General features: G+C 36.7%; 1 protein-coding gene and 1 pseudogene across 1 annotated transcript in view; one reads left to right on the forward strand and one right to left on the reverse strand.

The window, feature by feature from the left end:
* The window catches only part of PKHD1L1 (PKHD1 like 1), a 133,752-nt gene that overhangs the window by 103,893 nt on the left and 9,931 nt on the right, over nucleotides 1–19,928 (forward strand). The window contains exons 62-72 of the mRNA XM_054590401.1: nucleotides 52–173; nucleotides 1,704–1,794; nucleotides 5,203–5,351; nucleotides 5,433–5,555; nucleotides 6,120–6,231; nucleotides 6,311–6,427; nucleotides 8,456–8,621; nucleotides 11,134–11,366; nucleotides 11,559–11,726; nucleotides 14,942–15,099; nucleotides 17,657–17,792. Coding sequence (XP_054446376.1) covers nucleotides 52–173; nucleotides 1,704–1,794; nucleotides 5,203–5,351; nucleotides 5,433–5,555; nucleotides 6,120–6,231; nucleotides 6,311–6,427; nucleotides 8,456–8,621; nucleotides 11,134–11,366; nucleotides 11,559–11,726; nucleotides 14,942–15,099; nucleotides 17,657–17,792 — 1,575 coding nt within the window. The remainder of the gene's footprint in view (nucleotides 1–51; nucleotides 174–1,703; nucleotides 1,795–5,202; nucleotides 5,352–5,432; nucleotides 5,556–6,119; nucleotides 6,232–6,310; nucleotides 6,428–8,455; nucleotides 8,622–11,133; nucleotides 11,367–11,558; nucleotides 11,727–14,941; nucleotides 15,100–17,656; nucleotides 17,793–19,928) is intronic.
* LOC129084110 (nucleophosmin-like) lies at nucleotides 16,489–17,499 on the reverse strand (annotated as a pseudogene).

Raw genomic sequence — 19,928 nt, forward strand, 5'->3', positions numbered from 1 at the left:
CTGCATAGTACTTATTACAAATTTATATGTATTGGGGGGATTTTTTTCCAGGCATAAGAATATGGGGGGATGCCAACCGAGTCCGAGGAAACTTGGTTGCACTTTCCGTTTGGCCAGGAACCTATCAGGACAGAAAAGATTTAAGTTCAACTCTGTGGCATGCAGCAATTGAGGTAATGCAAACACATTTATGATTCTAATTATACAAAATTATCATTTTCTTATTGAAGATTCTAATTTCTGTGGAAATTGTCAATCTAAAAATATTACTGAAAACCATTTCTTCCTTAGATAAGATTGGCGAACTAATAAAATGAGCTAACTAAAAGAGTGAATGATCTTTCTTAAAAGATAATGTGAGCTCCAATAGCTATTGAATATTTCTTTGTGTTGATGTCCATTAGTGTAAATAGTTCTCTTATTTCCTTGCTTCTCTAACATTAATTATTGCTTTCAAGTTCCTGGGCAGGGTCTCACCATGCTGCTAACCAACTGAGTGCCTTGTGCATGTTCCTACTTAGCTCTGAATTTAGTTGGCTTCCTCACATGGAAAACTACAATAATAGACTATTGAATCTCTACAACCCCTTTCTCATCTAAAATCTTTATGATTCTATATGCAAAGTTACTTACTGTCATCTGATAGAGCCCTCGGACCTTTCTTGTTTTCCATGAAGTTTCTTCAATTATCGTAGGTCTTTATTTAGCTGCTGAGTGAGATTATAAGCAAGAAACTAACACAGAGAAAGGATTTGGAAGAAATATAGCTTCCACTTGTTTTATTTTCTTTACCTATGCCATAGGAATGAAACATAATTACAAGTAGCTGTCTTTGAAAGATGGGATAAAGATTGGGTTTTGATTTTGTGCAACTATTAATAATCACCTTACAGTAAATGTGAAAGCCTGGAATTTAGTATATATTTATTAGGTAATAATGCTCTCTTTTCATCTATTTATAAATGTTAGAATGTAATAAAATGTCAATTCCAAATCTTTAAAGTTATCTTTACCAATAAAGAGTGCTTTATGAATTCCATTTAACTATTTTATCATAATCTTTAAAAATAAGAGTGTTTATTATGCCCAAAATAATTGAGGTTTTAACTGTCAATATTAATTTGTGGACACCACAGACAAGAACTAAACCTTCTGGGCTCTGTAGTTTTCATTTTTTTATCACTTGGATTTGACTCATAAGAAATAAAATTGCTTAGTAATTACCTAATACTTGTGCTACCCAGTTTTTTTATTCTAACAGATTTTATTTAAGCTGGTGAGTGCCTCTGTGGAATCTTACGGTCTACTATAATGCCTTCGTTAGTTGCCTTGTTTTAAAAAATCAAATTGGTAGCAGGATATAACCAAAAAGAATGATAAAATCTTTGTAACCTTGCAATAATACTGGAGTTTTGTCAATGGCTTGTGAATATTGAACCACATCCAGTGGATTTTGTGACTGAAATAAAAATAATTTCTTTACTGCATTTTCCAAAAAAATCTAGTGATTGGTTTTACACCAAGGAGATAAGCTACTGTGAATATTTTATTTATAATTTGTTTGAATGGAATGAATAATAAATTAAATTTTTCCTCTTTAAAGTGTAGTCACAATTAGTTTTCCTACGTGTATTATATACTTGTTCTCATTGCATAATTGTGTAAGAGCCTGACCTAAAGCATTTTCTTTGTCACTGTACCAGATAAATAGAGGGACCAACACAATCTTACAAAATAACGTCGTGGCTGGATTTGGAAGGGCTGGATACCGCATTGATGGGGAACCTTGTTCAAGTAAGTCTTTTAGCATACAGTGAAAAAACTAGGAAATAATTTGTCCAAATTCATTAGAAGTAAATAATTATTGCTTGACAGTTCGACATGTAATATCTCCACTTTCCAGGCACTGAAAGAACTCAACAAGGGAAATTATTTCAGGACACCATTGGGTGTAGAGAAAAAACTGGGTAGGCTTATAAGGACAACTGTTTTCCACATTTGTCATCCCAAGCCTCTAACAGCGACTTCGGTTCTTAATCTGGCTAATACTGGAACAGCGAGTGTCTCATCCCACTTTCATAAAAGGAAACGTGCAGATCCACGCCTACAGGGTTATACCACTCTTTTATGCTTCCGCTTCATAGGAATAAATGCTCGCTGTATGTTAAAACCTGCAAGCATGAAAGCCAAGGGACATGAGCAGTCCTCAGATACATTTCTATCAGAAGAGTGAAAATCAAGAGGTAACTGAACAATTGCTCTCTTGGCAAGGCTGTAGGGAGACAGGAACATTCACATGGACAAAATGATACAACCCCCACAAAGGGGAATCTGGCAATAGCTACCAAGGTCAGAGAGTCATTCACCTTTGGGTCAGCATTTCTACTCTGGATAACTAACAGTTGCCGCTGTAACAGAAAAGATTTGTGAACAAAATTGTTCTCCCTGCAGCTGTGTGTGCTAGCAGGACACTGAAAGCCACCCTGTGTCCAATAACTGTGGGCTAGTTATGCAAAGCCAAACGCTGAACACTAAGCCCCTCTATAAAGAATAAGCAAGATACATATCTATGAAGCGATATGGAGATTATAAAGTGATAAAAAGAAAATTGCAGAACAGCATATATAATACTATTTTTTTGTATAATTTCATAAAAAGGGAAGAAAAAACATGCGTAGCATTTATGTTTACATAAAGAAACACAAAGTATAAAAACAAACAACTGTAGAAGTTGAGTGGGAACTGGGTGACTCGTTATTGTATAAATTTTTATAACCTCTTGATTTTTCAATGTAAAAGGATTATTAGAACAAAAATAATGAAATAATTCACAGAGCTGCAGGCTTTACCTCCTAAGAAACTTACTTAAAGGAAATGGGATTTTCTTTTCTTTTCTTTTTTTTAAGTTCAGCTTTTTATTAAATGTGTTACAAAAGAAATTTATTTTTTTAATTTTATTTTAATTAATTTACTTATTTTTCCAAATACATTTGTCTCTGCCTTCCCCCACCACTTTCCCTTGCCCCCTCCCCCACTCCTTCCCTCAACCTTTCCCCTTTGGTTTTGTCCATGAGTCTTTGCTATATGTTCCTTGACTTTCCCCTTCCCTTCCTTTTCCCCCTGCCCTCCCTGCCTCCTTCCCTCTTGTCTCCGTTGGTTTCTTTTCCTTTCAGTGTTGCTGGTCTCATTTTCCTTGCAGCTTTGTTTTGTTGGTTAGGTTCCGCTAATAGGTGAGATCGTATGGTATTTGTCTTTCTCCCCCTGGCTTAGGAAACGGGATTTTCCTTCAAAAAATTTACTATATTCCTTCTTTTTTCTCTGTAGTTGTTTTTAAGATTCTTTAAATCAGCATTTTTTTCTAAATTCAAAATTTATTGGACTTAAGCTAATTTTATTCTTGTGTAAGATACATTTTGATGGAATAAAACAATTTTGCCAACAGATTTATTTTTCGATATATGCTCTTATTAAATATTTTGGTTCCCAACAGTTTTAAGTGGCTTCTTTTAATTTAACATTTAAAAATGTGCCATTTCTCTCTAACTTTATTGAAGCATCGTGTGGTTTTTATGAAACTCAAAATGAGCTGTGAATATGACTATTTACTAATATGTAATGTCACTTAATCCATATTTCACTGACTATTGACATTCCTAAAAAATTCAGAGTATCTGCGGGAGTTTTTGAATTTCAAGTCATGGAAATATGAAACACCAACGGGGAATTGAGGGCCAAAGTCCTGGAATGGGAACTTAGAATGGCCGTCTCCCAGACAAGTGGGAGGCTGTGCTGCTGGGAGGGGAATTATGACCCACGCTGGGTCCCAGGGAGGAGCCATACTTGCCGCAGGGTTACATTGCTTGGAACCAAAGGAGGGATGCGCAAGCAGCTTCTTATGAAGGAAATGAAATAGAAACATGGCAGGTCAAAAGTCAAATGTCAGTCTGGAAGGACTCGGGAAGATGGAAAAGCAATAGAAGATAGGATGAAGTCAGATCCTTAGGGACTAAGTGCAATTTAGGCAGCAATGCTGCTCTTTATAGGGAATCCTCCAGTTTATGCATGGTTGGGAGGGAGCTATTAAGGTTAATGATCTGATTTGGGCATAAACAAAACATTTATTAAATTCCCCATCAATTTTACTGTATATTAACTGTGAGTATAGTTTCCATTTATTGAGGCACTTTACATGGGTTATTTCATTTCTTTGTGAGACAACCCTGAATTAGGTTGATTTTTTTTTATATATATGAGGAAACTGAAGTCCTAAAAGGTTAAATAACTTTCCTAACATCATGAATACATTAATTCAGCAACTATTTAATGAACACTTATCTCCGCATTACCTTCTAAGCTCTAGGAATAGGGTGGTCTGTGAGCTAGACGCAGTCTCTTCTCTCAGGAAGCTTGTATTGTAATAGGGGAGATGGGTAATTCACAAATAAGTAATAATAAAATATCAAGTGAAGAACATTTTAATTGCCATGTAAAGTGACTGAGGGGCTACTTTGACTCAGGTAGTCAGAGAAGGCCTTCTGAAGAAGTGACACTTAACTTAAAAAGGGATGCCTGGAAGGAACCAGCAACCCAAAGATCTGCAGGGAAAGCATTTTGCAGACAGCAAGAGGTATCATTGTGTTCCAGGTTCAGCCCCGTTTGAATCCAGCTTCATGCTCTTTCAATGAAACTCGTGTGAAGTTTAATCAGGTATACCTAATAAGTTAAGGTGGCTAACACTGAACAACCTTTTGCAAATGAACCTACAATTATCCCGAATAACAGTGAAAGGACAATCTAGATAAGAGTGAATACTAAATAGAGCAAATCATAAATGGCCGAAGCATGAAAATATTTTCTCTCCTTGTTAAAATTCACATTGAAGTTATATATTTAATTTTTAGAAGAATTTTAACTTAAACTGATGCTGCTTAGAAAACTACAGGGTGCGGCAGAAGTAAAGCCTGCTTGAGGGTGGTTGGAAGGGCCACGTGAATGTTTCGCACGAGATAGACAACAATTTGAATGTTTTACGTAAAATGTCATCTGGTATGCTTGCGTGTGATATTGTTATGTTACAGAATTACATGCTTACGATTTTGTAATAAAAGATTTTGTAATAAAAAATGGGGCATTATTTGTGATGGATCCTGTATACAACATGACTTGTAATGTTAATTTTCTTGTTCTATATTCCCTTCCCAGGTCAGTCTCGTCCCCTGGAAAAGTGGTCTGACAATGAAGTCCATGGGGGTTTATATGGTGTCTATATGAACCAAGATGGCCTTCCTGGATGTTCCCTTATACAGGGGTTTACCATTTGGATGTGCTGGGATTATGGAATTTATTTTCAGGTAAATCGATCTGAGATCATGACTGTTGGTTTTCTTTTATTACTATATTTTGTGCTATGTAAACTCAAAATTGTATTACAGACCACAGAGAGTGTGTATATCTCTAACGTGACCCTGGTTGACAATGGAATGGCCATTTCTTCAATCATTTACACGCCAGCTGCCATATCTCACCAAATTTCCAGTAAAACAGTGCAAATTAAGGTAAGAAATGAATACGGCCATGTGAAGAAGAGAGAGCAACTTTGATAAAGGTGACATTGTTAGAAGACTAATACAAATAATCTCTTGGACTTCTACCCTGCTAGTCCAGACCTCCTACCTTTGCTCTCACTGACTTGGTCCAGGAGGCTATCCATCCTTCTCCCTCCTCCCCAAACTCCTCACCTCTTCTTCATTATCACCTCCTCACTTTGCTACAGTAAGTTAAGTTTTCATTCCATCTATGAAGTTTTTCCTGAACTACCTTAAGTAGTATTGACACTCCCTCCTCTTCTTGTTCCTACTATTCCCTGGACATATTTCTATCCTAAAAACAGAACATAGCATTATATATAATTATTTACATGCCCATCTTCCCGTTGACACTTTGAGTGTCATTCCACTCAAGGAAGAAATCGTATCTTTTTCATCTTGGTTTAATGAATGATTCATTTCTCAAACATTTAGATTGTGGCTTTGCAACAGTACAATTTAGTGTTATTCATTATTATGTTTTCCTTTAGCAGCAGCTATTATTAAAGCTGTATTGTTTGAATTTCTTAATAGAGCTCATTAATTGTTGGAAGTAGCCCTGGGTTTAATTGCTCTGATGTCCTAACAAACGATGATCCCAATATTGAACTTTCTGCTGCCCATCGGAGTCCTAGACCTCCATCAGGTAAAAATTTAGGATTTTAATGTTGGTGTTCATGTGAGTGCACTTCCAAATTTCATTAACTTTCTCCTTTTTATAAAAGGAGGCAGAAGTGGGATTTGCTGGCCTACCTTTGCTTCAGCGCATAACATGGCGCCCCGGAAGCCTCACGCAGGGACCATGAGTTACAACGCCATCAGTGGCCTTCTGGAAATCTCAGGCAAGTTCGAACATAGTTTGACCAATCTCAGTGAAGGTCTATAAAGAATACATGTAGTATAACTAATAATGTTTCATTGTTAGTAAAAACAACAACAACAGCAATGATTTAAATGAATGTGTATGCATCTGCTCAATAGGACAAGAAAAGAAATCAGACATCACAGCCAATTTCAAGAATGGTTCCCTGGCAAAATTTGTATATATTTAAAAAACTGAAATTTAGTTTTCCTTCTAAAACAACAGAAAAGTCGCTAGTATAGTGGTTAAATATTAATTAGTTTCTATAAGTTATAAAATCCCTTTTGTGTAACTAGGGTTATACATTTTTATCTTTTTACAGCTAAAGAAATTTAAACTCACATAAGAGCTCATGTAATCTTATTGAAATCCCACAACTATTGGCATATTTAAGGTTAGAATCAAGATCTTATGACTTGAAATCTGTTGCTCTTTCAGAACCAGGCTGCCTCCTTAATAATGTAAAATAATTATCTATAAATTAATGAAGTGAACATTTCAATTATTTTCGTCTTGCCCATTAAACACACTATGCCATTCTCTCTTTCAGTTTAGCAAGTCTGCCTTTCATGATCATTCTAACCAAGGTCTCCTCTAAGAAAGAGGTTCAATAAATTAGACATCTAAGTTTTGACAGATTGTTTCTTATAACTAAGTCCCAGGAATGCAAAATAAAGTATCACTTTAACTTGACTCATAAAATAAAATTGCTTAGTAATTACCTAATATTTGTGCTACCCAGTGTCTTATTGTAGTAGATTTTATTTAAACTAGGGAATGCTTCTGTTGAATCTTATGGTCCACTGTAATTGCCTGAATTGTCTTGTTTTAAATAAATTAAACTAGTAACAGAATGTAACCAAAAAGAGTGATAAAATCTTTGTAACCGTGCTAAAATACTGGAATTTGATCTATGGCTTATAAATATTGAACCACGTCCAGTGGATTTTGTGGCTGAAATAAAAAATAATCTCTTGAATGTACTTTCCTAAGAAGTCAAGTGTTAGGGGGCAGTTCCTCAGAGAAGGGGCGGCCATGAGGAGTTAGCAGGCAGCGCTTGCAGGAGTGAAGGGTGAGAACGCTGGGCAGTAAAATAGACCTGCACAGGCAGCAAATAGCATCTACTACTCTGGTACTTTATTAGTACGTATCTGAGTCTTATATGTATGTGTATACAACATCTTCTTAGGGGGAAAAAAAAGTAACCAAGAGGTTAGTAGATAGCATATAAATGATTTAAGAATTTTTGGAGTTACCGTTTTTGCTTTTCTTCTATTTTTGAGATGCTGGATTTTTAGTACAAGGGAGATTAAGTTTTTGGATCCCGCAAGCTTTATCTTTTGGCCACACAACATATGCAATAAGGCCAAGAGAACAACAGTATTTCAGTTAGTCTTTCCTGCAAAATAAACCACCCCCTAACTCAGAGTCTTTAAACAATCATTTGTTACTCCCATAACTCTGTAGATTGACAATTTGGGCTCTGTTCAGCTGGATGGTTCTCCTGCTGGTCCTACCTGGGATTATTCATTAGGCTGCCTTCAGTTTACAAGATGGATAGGGGCTGATTAGTCTAGGACTGTCTCACATTTATCGCTGGCGGTTGGTGCTTGTTGATGGCCAGCGCTGGCCATTGGCTGGAGTGATGGGAGTGATTGAGTGAGGCTTATTCATGTGCAAAGAGCCACAGAATTCCCTAGAGCACTAAGAGAGTGAGTCCTAATATGCAAGCACTTTTTAGATCTGCTTCTACCACGATTGCTCTTGTCCCACTGGCCAAACCAAGTTACGTGGCCAAGCCCAGTGAAATACAGAAATGACTACTCAGTCGTGTTGATATAGGAAGACAACTATCTGCCACGAATACTGGTAGATTAATCTACCACGTATAGTAAGAGCTTCATGTTCAAGGTAGTATTAAATGATATGTTTGCTGGAGCATACCTAAAATGCAACTGCACTACTTCCTCTATAGAAAACAATTATTTTTCTATTATTTATATTTTAGGTTCAACATTTGTTGGGTTCAAGAATGTTTGTTCAGGTGAAACTAATGTGATATTCATTACTAACCCTTTGAATGAGGATTTACAGCATCCAATCTATGTGAAGAACATACAGCTGGTTGATACTACTGAACAATCAAAAATATTTATACATAGACCTGATATAAGGTAAAATATATGAAAACCCGGTTTTCTTTCTCTCTTACAGTTTTTCATTTTTTTCCCCTCTGTGGACCTGGGAAAGTTGCTATGTTAAAGTGACTATTCCTTTTATGAGATTTAAATGAGCATTATGAAATTAAAAGTAATGCATTTGTGTTTTCAGTTAAGTTGAATAAGCTAGGTCTCAATATGTATATTTACTCATACTGTTTTTTTCCGTGCATTATAAATACACTATCATTAAACATAAAAGACAGAAATGGGGTTGGAAGTGTGCTGTACATTAATACCTCTCCATTGAGAGTCATTAGGAATAAGAGACATTTCTATCATTTCTTCTCTTTTCCTTACTTCTTTTGTTTCCTGTTGCTTTCCAGATGTCTTTTCACATGCACCCCAACTTGTAGTTGGAAATTAAATGTTAATCATTATAATCACAGTGACTGAGAATATGCAGAAACTAAGAACAGTGATTTTTCAATCACAAAAGTCAAATGGTATCAGAATGTTTGTAGAAGTGGAATCCCTTAGATTCTAAAGCTTAACAGAATATAGTCAATAATTGCTACTCTTCATAAGAGGTGCAGACCAGGAATTTAGATGTAAGACAATATTGGAGGTAAGAAATTTTCTATTAGAGATTTCTGCCCATGTTAAGCATAGAGAGAAGATGAGGAATAATGCTGTCAATGGAGCTCTCCTCAGAGAAATGCAATGTCTCACAGTTTGACTTCATCAAATTTTCTTTGGATGACACCCCACAGTTCTTCATTTACCTAATTATTACTGAACTGCAGTTTGGGGGAGTTTTTTTTGGCTCAATAGAGCCTTTCCCCAACTAAAAAGTTATTATCTCCTATTTAGTTATCATTTCATCTGTAAGATTTAATATATAATTTTAATATCTAGCTCATGAAGAAAATATTACATTAAAAATATAATATCCTTGAGTTCTGTACTTTAATTGGGATACTGTTGGCACTTTTCCAAACTCCTTTCCTAGTCAGTTCACCCAGTCCCCAAATGCTCTAAATGTGGGCTAATAATTACCTAAGGTAGCCTGTTTTCCCAGAAAACTGCTCTTAGCCAAACAGGACTGGCTTTGGGAGGCTAAAACCCTTCCTACAACCACCTCCTTGCTGACAGTGGAAAATGACTAATTTATTCAGGGGTATGAGAGGCCAGTTCCCTTGTCTCCAGGTAGGAACAAATCTGGGTGCAATTCCTGATGTAGAGTTTCCCCTGGGGTCAGATTGAAGCCAGCCTATAGACCCTAGCTGCTCCGCTTTGCTTTCCCTTGCTCTATATTGCTGCTCTCCTTCCCTTCCTCAATAACTAACTCAAACAAAAGTCTACATCTCAGCCTCTTTTCTTTGAAGCCTGAAGTCAGACAGAGCCCTAAGCTATAATGTGAGTGCCACCGGACACCTACCCACAGACTTGTTTACAAAAGCTCTGCTGCACATACTTGAAAACAAAGAACACATGACCTACAGGAATATTTATTCAGATCATCTCCAAAACTATTACAGTATTATAGTAAGGAATAACTTACAGTTTTATGTCTCTCTTATAGCAAAAAGGAAGAGATATGCAATAGTATCCAACAGATCTGAGCTTTCCACTATAGAGTTTTGTTGCTATAACTCTGGAATAAATTATATTTCCCCATAGAATATATGATGATATAGTGTAAGTGTACTCTGTTCAATGTATTCTAAACAGTGTATAGTACATTGCAAACTGAGCAGATATTTTGTTTTTATAACCAGTTAATCAACTCCAGGTGGACCAAGATGAAAGCAGAATACCATCTATGGTTGAACTTCTTTATGAGTTTATAGTATTTCATCTCTTACAATTTTGGTATCCACAGAATGCTTACTAGAATACACAGCATAAAATCACGTCTGTTTGTATACATGTGGGGAAAACTATACTGTTCTGCAGTTTGTGATAAGCCTAAGAGCTTGAGATAGGAAAGTAAAGGGAACTGAATTTTTACCAAGTATTTAGATTATTTTATAGTAAGCATACAATCCTTGTATAATGATTAAAAAACCCATTAAAAAAGAGGAGGAAGGGGAAAATAATAAAGATTTCCCTGCCAACACAGGGATTTTGTGTGTCCTGGGCAGGGGGTAACTGTTCACCTGCCCAGTGAGGCAATGTTAGTATATTGTATGCTATTCACAAATAAGAAATCTATTATTCAACAAAATAAGGAACAACAAAATGAAATTCCAATTTCATATTCCACAGGTATAACATGTCCTTCTGAAATGTTAATGAATTCATAACACGCAAAATCAACACAAAGGAAAACAGACCTCATTACAGTGCTTGTTATATATGCTAATCAGTCCTACTTTGAATCCTGTCTGAAATGACAAGATTCAGCCAGACAATTTTTTTTGGATACTCTCTTATCAAATACTCAGGAATACTCAAATGCTCTCTAGAAATAAGGTAGGGACACTAAATATAAATATCCATACATTTCACCTTTTCTCCACAGGAAGGTGAATCCATCTGATTGTGTAGACATGGTTTGTGATGCCAAAAGGAAATCTTTTCTCAGAGATATGGATGGCTCCTTTCTGGGAAATTCTGGCTCAGTGATACCTCAATCCGAATATGAATGGAATGGAAATAGCCAATTTGGAATTGGGGACTACAGAATTCCTAAGGCCATGCTCACTTTCCCCAATGGAAGTAGAATTCCTGTCACTGAGAAAGCACCTTATAAAGGTTTGTTGGATATTATTCTGTTAGTCCTCGAATCTGTGAAACAAAATATATCTTTTATTTTTAATGATTGATGTACTCAACCAATAATGTATTTTCTTCTTATTCATGTTACATAACAAGAAAAGAGAGTATGTGGATGCCTTTTCGAAGAGGTTTCTTTTCATGCTAAAGTGTACATCCCTGTGTTTCTAGGAATTATTAGAGATTCAAGCTGTAAATACATTCCAGAATGGCAAAGCTATAGGTGCTTTGGGATGGAATACACGATGATGGTGATTGAAAGCCTGGATTCTGACTCAGAAACTCGAAGACTCTCCCCAGTGGCTGTCGTGAGCAACGGTTATGTAGACCTCATTAATGGTAGGTGTTCAGTGTCAACAAACTGGGGTTACTCAAAGCATTCACTCTTTGTTACATGCATGGAGGCCTCTCGTAAATTATTTATCACATAAAACTAGAAAACATCAGGACTTCTTTGCCTCTTGTTTGTGAGAAAGATCTATGGATAAGAGAGATACTTGACCCTTCAGCAGTCCCCTATGTTGGGAAGCCAGGACAGTGATTCCAAATTAACTATTAGAAGAAGAGAGAGAAGGAAGTTATTTCTTGAGTAATCTTCATGCTTATAATGATAAACTGACATAAATACTTTTAAGAAAAAGTTGGCATGAGGGTTAACATAAGAAACATTCAAACCTATAGATAATTTTTGTGAGTTTATTTGAGCCAAACTGATGACAACTGCTGGAAGCAAAATCTCAATGGGTTGAGAAATGCTCCAGAGAATGGCAGTTTAGCACCTTATTTTATACATTACAATCAAAGGAGGAGACATAAGGAGGTTACATGAAATCCACTGGTGATAGATTAGGGAGGGAAGCAAATAGTGGGCAGAGAGCTCTGGGATCCGATAAAAGGTAAAATATAGTTAACAGTCAACAATTAACATGATAACAATAACAACGGGGTGGGGGGTTTGTGGTCTCAGCTCTGGTATAAATGGTTATAATCAAAAGGGTGGAAAACAAGGGAAGTTACCTTGACATTCCAAAAGTATGTTATCATATATGCAAAAAGATAATAGGCTCTATTAAGGTAAAAATTAACCTTTATTAGGGAAAAATACCAGCCTAGGATGTGACTACCCACCATCAACTGCTTTTGGTTAGTAAGTGTTAATTTCAGACCATCCTTTGCGGTTACTCAAGGTCTCTGAATGGCAGCCTTATTATGCTGCCAAGCAGACCCACCCTTAGCTTGTGAGGTTAGTATGGGGCCTCTTTTCATACACAGAGCACCTCCAAAAATGCACTTAACCTTACATAGATTTTTAAAAATTATGTTATTTGGAATGTTTGAGAACAATTGTACTCAGCCTACTCACTTTTTGTTTTCATAAATCCTTAGAAGACTTAATCTTGAAATGTGTTTCGCTTTGTTTTCATTTCTGATTCCTTAGACTGCCCAGAACATTTTGTCAAGATCTAGAGTCTAAGTTCTTTATATTCTGGTTATGGTGACTCTAGGTTGGAGGAGAGGCTAAGGTCTCTATATGAAATCAGATCAAGATTTTTCCAGGAGTCTAGGATGTTTTCAAGGAATAAGATGAATTTCTAAAAGCTACTGAAAAACAGAGGGCAGGGACTCAGTGTATAACCCTGAAATAACCCCCAAGGGCTCAGTAATTATGTATTTTGCCATGTGTAATGTGTACTTTTTTTGCCCAAATTTTTAAGGGAAAAATAAGGATGCACATTATGTATGGATATAATGATTACATACCATGGGTATAATAATCCTGTGTATAATGCTCACAAAGCAATGGGTGCACACGGTACACAGCGAGGCATGTTAGTGCCTAAGAAAGCTCATGGGCCTTTCCAGTGCTCAAGGGACATATAACCTTGATCAGAAAGATTTCTGTGCCCTGGCAGTGTCACAACATGTACTGAAATATTCTAAGATTTATTAAAAAAAAACCAAGCTTTACTCCACAAAAATATTCAATGTTTAAAATGTGTTAAACAGAATGAGCTAAATCAGGGGTGTCTCAGAGTTGCATGATTTTAAGCTCTCCCCACACGTCTTGCCCTAACATACAATCTGCCTGGTTTCTATGACCTGCAATCAACCCAATTTCCAATGCTGCCTTTCAAATCTTGTAAAGCAGAGAGATTGTGGGAAGAATTTTAGACCAGTCATTGAATAGTGGAGGTAGTTTTCAGTGATGGAGAAAGATTCCATTCTGTTTATTTCCACATATTCCTTTTCTGAAAGACAATACAAGTTTTCCATTTACAATAGTGACATGACATTACTCTTCCAAATAAATTTAAATTTTTAAAAGTGGCTCAATTTAAAGCAAAGTTTTAAGTAAATGATAATAGCATTTCAAAAATTATAAGGGTGCTAAAAGAATCACTGAAGCTTGGGATGCACTACACTGACTTTTATTACTCTTTGTTTTTCATTTTATATGTACTAATTTCTTCCTGTTTATTTTAAAAATCCACAAAGAAGCTTTATTTAAAGGTACAATTTATATTTTGGATGCTAAGGGAAAGTTTATGTTCTACTTGAGCTGAGTTTATATTGGTTTAAAATTTGATTGAAGTCCAGTTATAAATATTTATAAAAAGTTAAGTAAGTCAGAAATATGAGCAGAGCCAATGAATAAAAACATCAAGAAAAATCCATCATTCTGTATCTCACTCAATGTTTTATATAGTATAATCTCGGCCACTTTAAAACTGAAGTGAAATAGAGAAGTTTGCTACAAAATTCAAGCTGTACCTTTTCTAGAAATGTCTAGATTTGGATAGAAAAGCATATGCTCTCTTTTGGCTTCCTAGAGAGTGTACTGGAGTGTTATTTCTCAGGCTGCTTCAGCTCATTAATGATGTTGACCCTCAAACAGTACCTATACCCATACTCTTTAACAAAAATATATTAAAATAACAGTGTAATAAGATTAAAGACAATAAAAACAAATTTAAGAGTGTGTTGAATTCACAAATTCAACTGATAAACAAATGAGTGAGTGCAAGAAAGAGTTAATGAAGAGTCAATGGTTCAAACATAGAAATATCGTGTTTCCAGGTACAGTACAGGCTCTATTTTTAACACATAAACTCTGTGAGAGCGTATTTCTCAACAAAGCCTGAGAAAGATAGTTCCCCACCCAAACTCAACATCTGATGAATAGGAGAATTGGATGAAGCATTTTCTTCCTTACTATGTCACCTGGGCTTAGATGTTATTATTAAAGTAAAGAACCTTGCAAAACTTCTCCTTCTTCATTGACCTTCCAGTTCAAATCCTCAGCACGTTAACGTATCCTGCTGACCCCGGGTGGTGTAAAAGTAAGGGTAGGTGAGGGGAGCTGCTTCCCTGCCTTCCTTTTGAAGCCAAGGTTTGAGAAATAGCTTAGATCGCTGGGTAGATGGCTGGATGGATAATGGCTATAAATGCTGAACTTGATCATTGCCATTTATTTTTAATACAATCACTCATCAGACTTTGCACAAATAACGTTCATTATGGGAAACATGAACTTGCATTTTGCATGGATTTAGGCCCACAGGATCATGGGTGGTGTGCCGGATACACCTGCCAGAGAAGACTGTCCCTGTTTCATAGCATTGTGGCGCTGAGCAAATCTTACGAAGTTTACTTTACTGGCACCAGTCCTCAGAACCTTCGAGTGATGTTGCTGAATGTTGCCCCTGACAAGGTAAGGCAAGATGGAAATAACGTCTTCAGAATTATTGGTGTTGATTGCTTGCTTATATTTCTGTTTGCTAAGAGCTTCACCTCTTCCCTTGTTCTCCTGAACATCATCAGCCATAGCTCCTTTTCAAGCATCATCAGGTACTCCATCAATCCAGATGGCTTTTATCAGCTTGAGAGGGCATATGAGTGCCAAACACTGCCCCCGTATGCACTTGATTCATGTGTGAGGCATGACAGCGAGACCTAGGATTTGTGTGATTAGGAAGCAAATCCAAATTTTTACATAAAAGTAGTGCACATCCAAAACTGGTCACTGGAATGACATATTTTTCTTCCATGCCACTGTTATTTATATGTGTCCGAAATACATTTTTGGACATTACTTCCAAGGTCACAGCATGTTATCCAAAATATTTTCATCTATATCAGGTTTTTGCTATAAACTGAATTCAGCTCGGATAGTTAAATTTATATATACCATGTTGGTGGGAAAGAGTATGAGGTTAACATAAGTGAGATTTTCATTTCTAAGAGTATGAGACTTGAAAGTCTCAGAGTATTAAGAGTGTGAAAAAAGGATGTTGATGAGGTGAAGCAGAGAGAGGAATAACGAAAGGAGACACCTGCCCCTTCTCAAGTGACAGCAATCCCATCCTTTTGGCTGCTCAAGATAAAACCTTGGCTCCATCCTTAGTTCTTCTCTTTCTCTCACATTCCTCATCCAATCCATCTGCAAATCCCACTGAGCCTCCCTTCAAAACATCTAGACTCTGAGCACTTCTCACCATCTCCCCTGCTACTATCCAGTTTGAGCCAAAGTTTTCTCTTCCTTAGATGCAGGCAATTGCTCCCCAGCTCTTCCTGCTGCTCTACCTTTGCCCCCTCTACTGTCTATTTTCACCTTAGTAACCACAGAGATGCTCTCAAAATGTAAGTCAGGTTAGGTCATTCCTCTGCCTAAACCCTACAATCATTCCCCTATTGGTCTTTGTTCAAGGGGCAGAGAACTGTCCTCACAGGGGCTTAAAATACTGTATGGGAATCTCTCCCTTAGCTCTTCAACTTCTTTTTTTTAAAACTTTATTAAAATAATGTGTTTATTTCATATGTATAATTTTGTCTCCCCACCTTTCCATTGATCTGACCACCGCTACTACTATATCCTATCGTAATGTTCCGTACATGCTTAAAACGAAGCAAAGGGTGGAGTTCCTTCTTTAAAAGCTAAACAGGCATTTTTGACAACACATCTTGGCAATGGAACCTGGACAACATTTATCAGACACAGTAGGGAAAGTTCTCACTCAACATTACAAAAAGGCAGCCAGATATCAATTGTTACAGAAATGAAATAAGATGGAAGATTTTAACTAACTGGTAACCTATTTTCTTAAAGAGACTTCCTCCACTGCCAGAGATCGTGAATAGCCTCCTGGTCAGTCATCTGGGTGCACTTCCTCACATAATCGATGAACTTGGCTTCCCCTTTGGAAAGTAACCCGCCTTTTTTCTATACTTGCTTGCATTTTTGCTTTATTATCTTCTATAGAACTAGGTCCTTTTGGTGTTTTTGGAATGTTTTCCTGTTTTTTGAAGGACTCTTTTGATCTTGGCATTGATGATTTTGAGTCTTTTCCATTCTGGCTTGATTTTTGTGCATTTTTGGCTGGAGTATCTCATATAGATTTCTTTACTGGAGGTTTTTCTTCAGCTTCTTCATCCTCACCATCATCATCATCTTCATCAGCAGCAAGCTTTCCTATTTTCTGTGGAACCTTGCTACCCCTTCCAGGGGCAGAACGCTTCCCAGACATACTTGGGAGTTTCATGCCCTCCTCCTCTTCATCCTCTGACTCTGCATCTTCATCCACGTCTGCTGAGTGCTGTCCACTAACGTGCACAGGCCCTGAACCACACTTCACCTGTAAGGCCACAGGTGGTGTTATTTCAAAGCCACCAAGGGAAACCATGGGCTATACAGACATTTTCAAAGTTGCCAGTGTTCCTTTAATTGGACTGCCTTCATAATGCATTGCTTCTGCTTCAACAATGTGCAATTCATCTCTTGCACCAGCCCCTAAACTGACCGTTTGTAAAGATAACTGGTGCTCATTTCCATCATTGTCCACCTTAAAGTGATACTCTTTGTCAGCTTTGAGTTCACAACTGAAATGATAGTTCTGGGGCTTCAGGGGGCCCCAGTCCATGTCCACTGAATCTTCCCTAAGGTGGTAGCGCGGACTTAGGTGGGAGAGAAAGTGGACAGAAATCAACAGCTTCTGTTCAGAAGAACAGACATGCAGGGCAGAGTCGCACCAGGGACTTTCTTACATTACACTTTCTACTGAGAATTATCAATTAAGTTTGTAACATCTGTATGAACGGTTGAATGTAAGTCCATTTAATAATTAGCTCAATGTTTATCCTAAGTCCATAAAATTTAGTTTCAATTTTTTGCAGAAGGTATATATAGTTGAAGGACAGTTTTAAGTGCTAAATTCTTAATATTCTGTTTCATTGTTCTCTTAAGATGCAAAAACGTTGTTTCTTTTTAACAGGCTGTTCTGGTAGGAATTTTTTTTTCCACGCTGCAGCGTTTGGATGTCTATGTAAACAATGCATTGGTCTGCCCCAAAAATACAGTATGGAACTCCCAACAGAAACACTGTGAACTTAATAGACATCTGTACCCAGGTATTTACTCAGGAAAATGCAATATACATTGTATATATAATTATGTATAAAATCCTTTCTTAATATTTCATTAAAATTTTTGCTTCCTTAGCTATTGATGAATGCAAGATAAAATATTTTTAGCCACCAAATACTAAGATGTGTTTATTTATAACATGTGTTTCCTAAAAGATCACTCCTGATGGAAGTCTTATCTCTCTGCATACATGCAGATGTAGGTTTTTAGTGTATGATGGACATTCCTTAGCCCCTGAGAACACTTACATTCTATACACTTAGCTTAGTTACTTCTATGTGCAGAAGAAATTTTGCTTCGAATTTTTATCCTATCTCTGCTTTACTTCTATTTCATAGAGATTAGAGCCTAAACTAACTGGCAATCACTGGAAGTATTGCCAAGAAGGCTAGTATTACATTGACTGGCCATCATGAATATAATATACTAACCTCTGAGTTTAAATGAAATATATGGAAGAGGCTACACTTCCTGTTTACTAATAATGGCAAAAGCAGGATTTATCTCTGCTCAGTAAAGTCTTTTTGTTAAACCAGTACTAATAAGATCACTACATTCCATTCCACATATGCTAATTATTATCATTTTTAGATGTGCCCCGTGATCCTAACAGTTACAAAAATGTGTGCTGTGGGTCATAATATAAGCAGAAATGAGAGTCTGAATGGATACCCATATTCATTACCATCTATGGAGGAAGTTCTATTTCTGTAATAATATGAATAACTACAGTTTCCAGAGACATTACTGTGTGCCAGGCACTGTTCTAAGTGTTTTACCTATAATAACACATTGTTACTATATCCTAATAATAACCCTATGAGGTAGGCACAAATGAGTAAACTGAGACACAAAGAGGTGAAGTAATTTGCCAACATCTCCATCTTGGCTCAAACCGCCATAACAAAATACCGTAAACTTGGTTGGTTAGAAAAAAGTTCTTTTCTCACAGCTGGAGCTGCTGGTGTTAGATCAGGGTGTCCATATGGTCAGGCTCGGTGAGAGTTCTCCTCCTGGTCGCAGATGGCCTCCTGCTCATTCTGTCCTCACCGGCAGAGAGGGAGAGAATGCAAAAGCAATCACGCTCTCTGGTGTCTCTTTTTATAAGGGCGCTGATCCATCAAGAAGTCCCACCCCTGTGACCTCATCTAAACCTAATTGCCTCTCAAAGGCCACATCTCCAAATACCCTCACAATGGGGGTCAATGCTCCTACACATGAATTTGTGGGGCAGGCGGGGCACGATTCAGTCCATAGCAATATCAGAGCCAGTGAGGGCAGAGCAAGGACCCCTTGAACACACACTAGCTCTAGAACCCACGCACTTCACTGTGATGCTACACTACCTCTTCTAAGCTAAGAGAGTCCGTGTTATTATTTTTACATACAACATAACTGCACCTATTTACAGCTTAATTTTCATAGATTTTAACTAGTCTTTTTAATATCATTTTTGTACCAAGTTCTGTATCATTGAAGCCAAGACAGTGGAAACTATCCCAACAGGCAGAATTTAATACAGGGAATTGGTTATATAGGTGTCGAAGGGCTAAAAAGCCATCACTCCCCATATGTTTTCCCTGAAATGACATTGCTTTTTAATGAACATTTTGCTTTGCCACTTAGAATACAAAATAATCTTCCTGTATTATAACTCTATACATTTTTTTTAGATTACCCAATTTCTTTTATTATCTATGTCTCTGCTTCCTCACATTTTGACAAGACATGAAATAGCTACCTACGATAATTACCTAGAATAAATGGTATATGCACCTGTAACAGTAATTTGAGTATAATGCAAAAGCACATTCTTCAGATTCACAGAATGTTTAAACCAAATTGCATCTAGAATTTATGCTAGTAGGTATTAAAGAAGTATATATATGGTAATAATGAAATGGCTTCTTAATGCCATTGTTATGAATGTCTATTACATTAATAGGAAACACCCTCTTCTTTCTAAAATTTTAATTTTTAAAAAATAAGCCTTAATATGAAATGTGATAAAAATCTGCATGCCTTATTCCAGTACTATTACCAATTCAGCCTTTGTCAGGGCTCAATGCTCAGTAGGTCTTAGTAGATATGTCTTAAATATTACTGCTATAAAATCATAT

This window comes from Pteronotus mesoamericanus, unplaced genomic scaffold (genome assembly GCF_021234165.1).
Source record: "Pteronotus mesoamericanus isolate MK-2021 breed Mesoamerican mustached bat unplaced genomic scaffold, CSHL_Meso_final scaffold_174, whole genome shotgun sequence".
Classification (NCBI taxonomy): domain Eukaryota; kingdom Metazoa; phylum Chordata; class Mammalia; order Chiroptera; family Mormoopidae; genus Pteronotus; species Pteronotus mesoamericanus.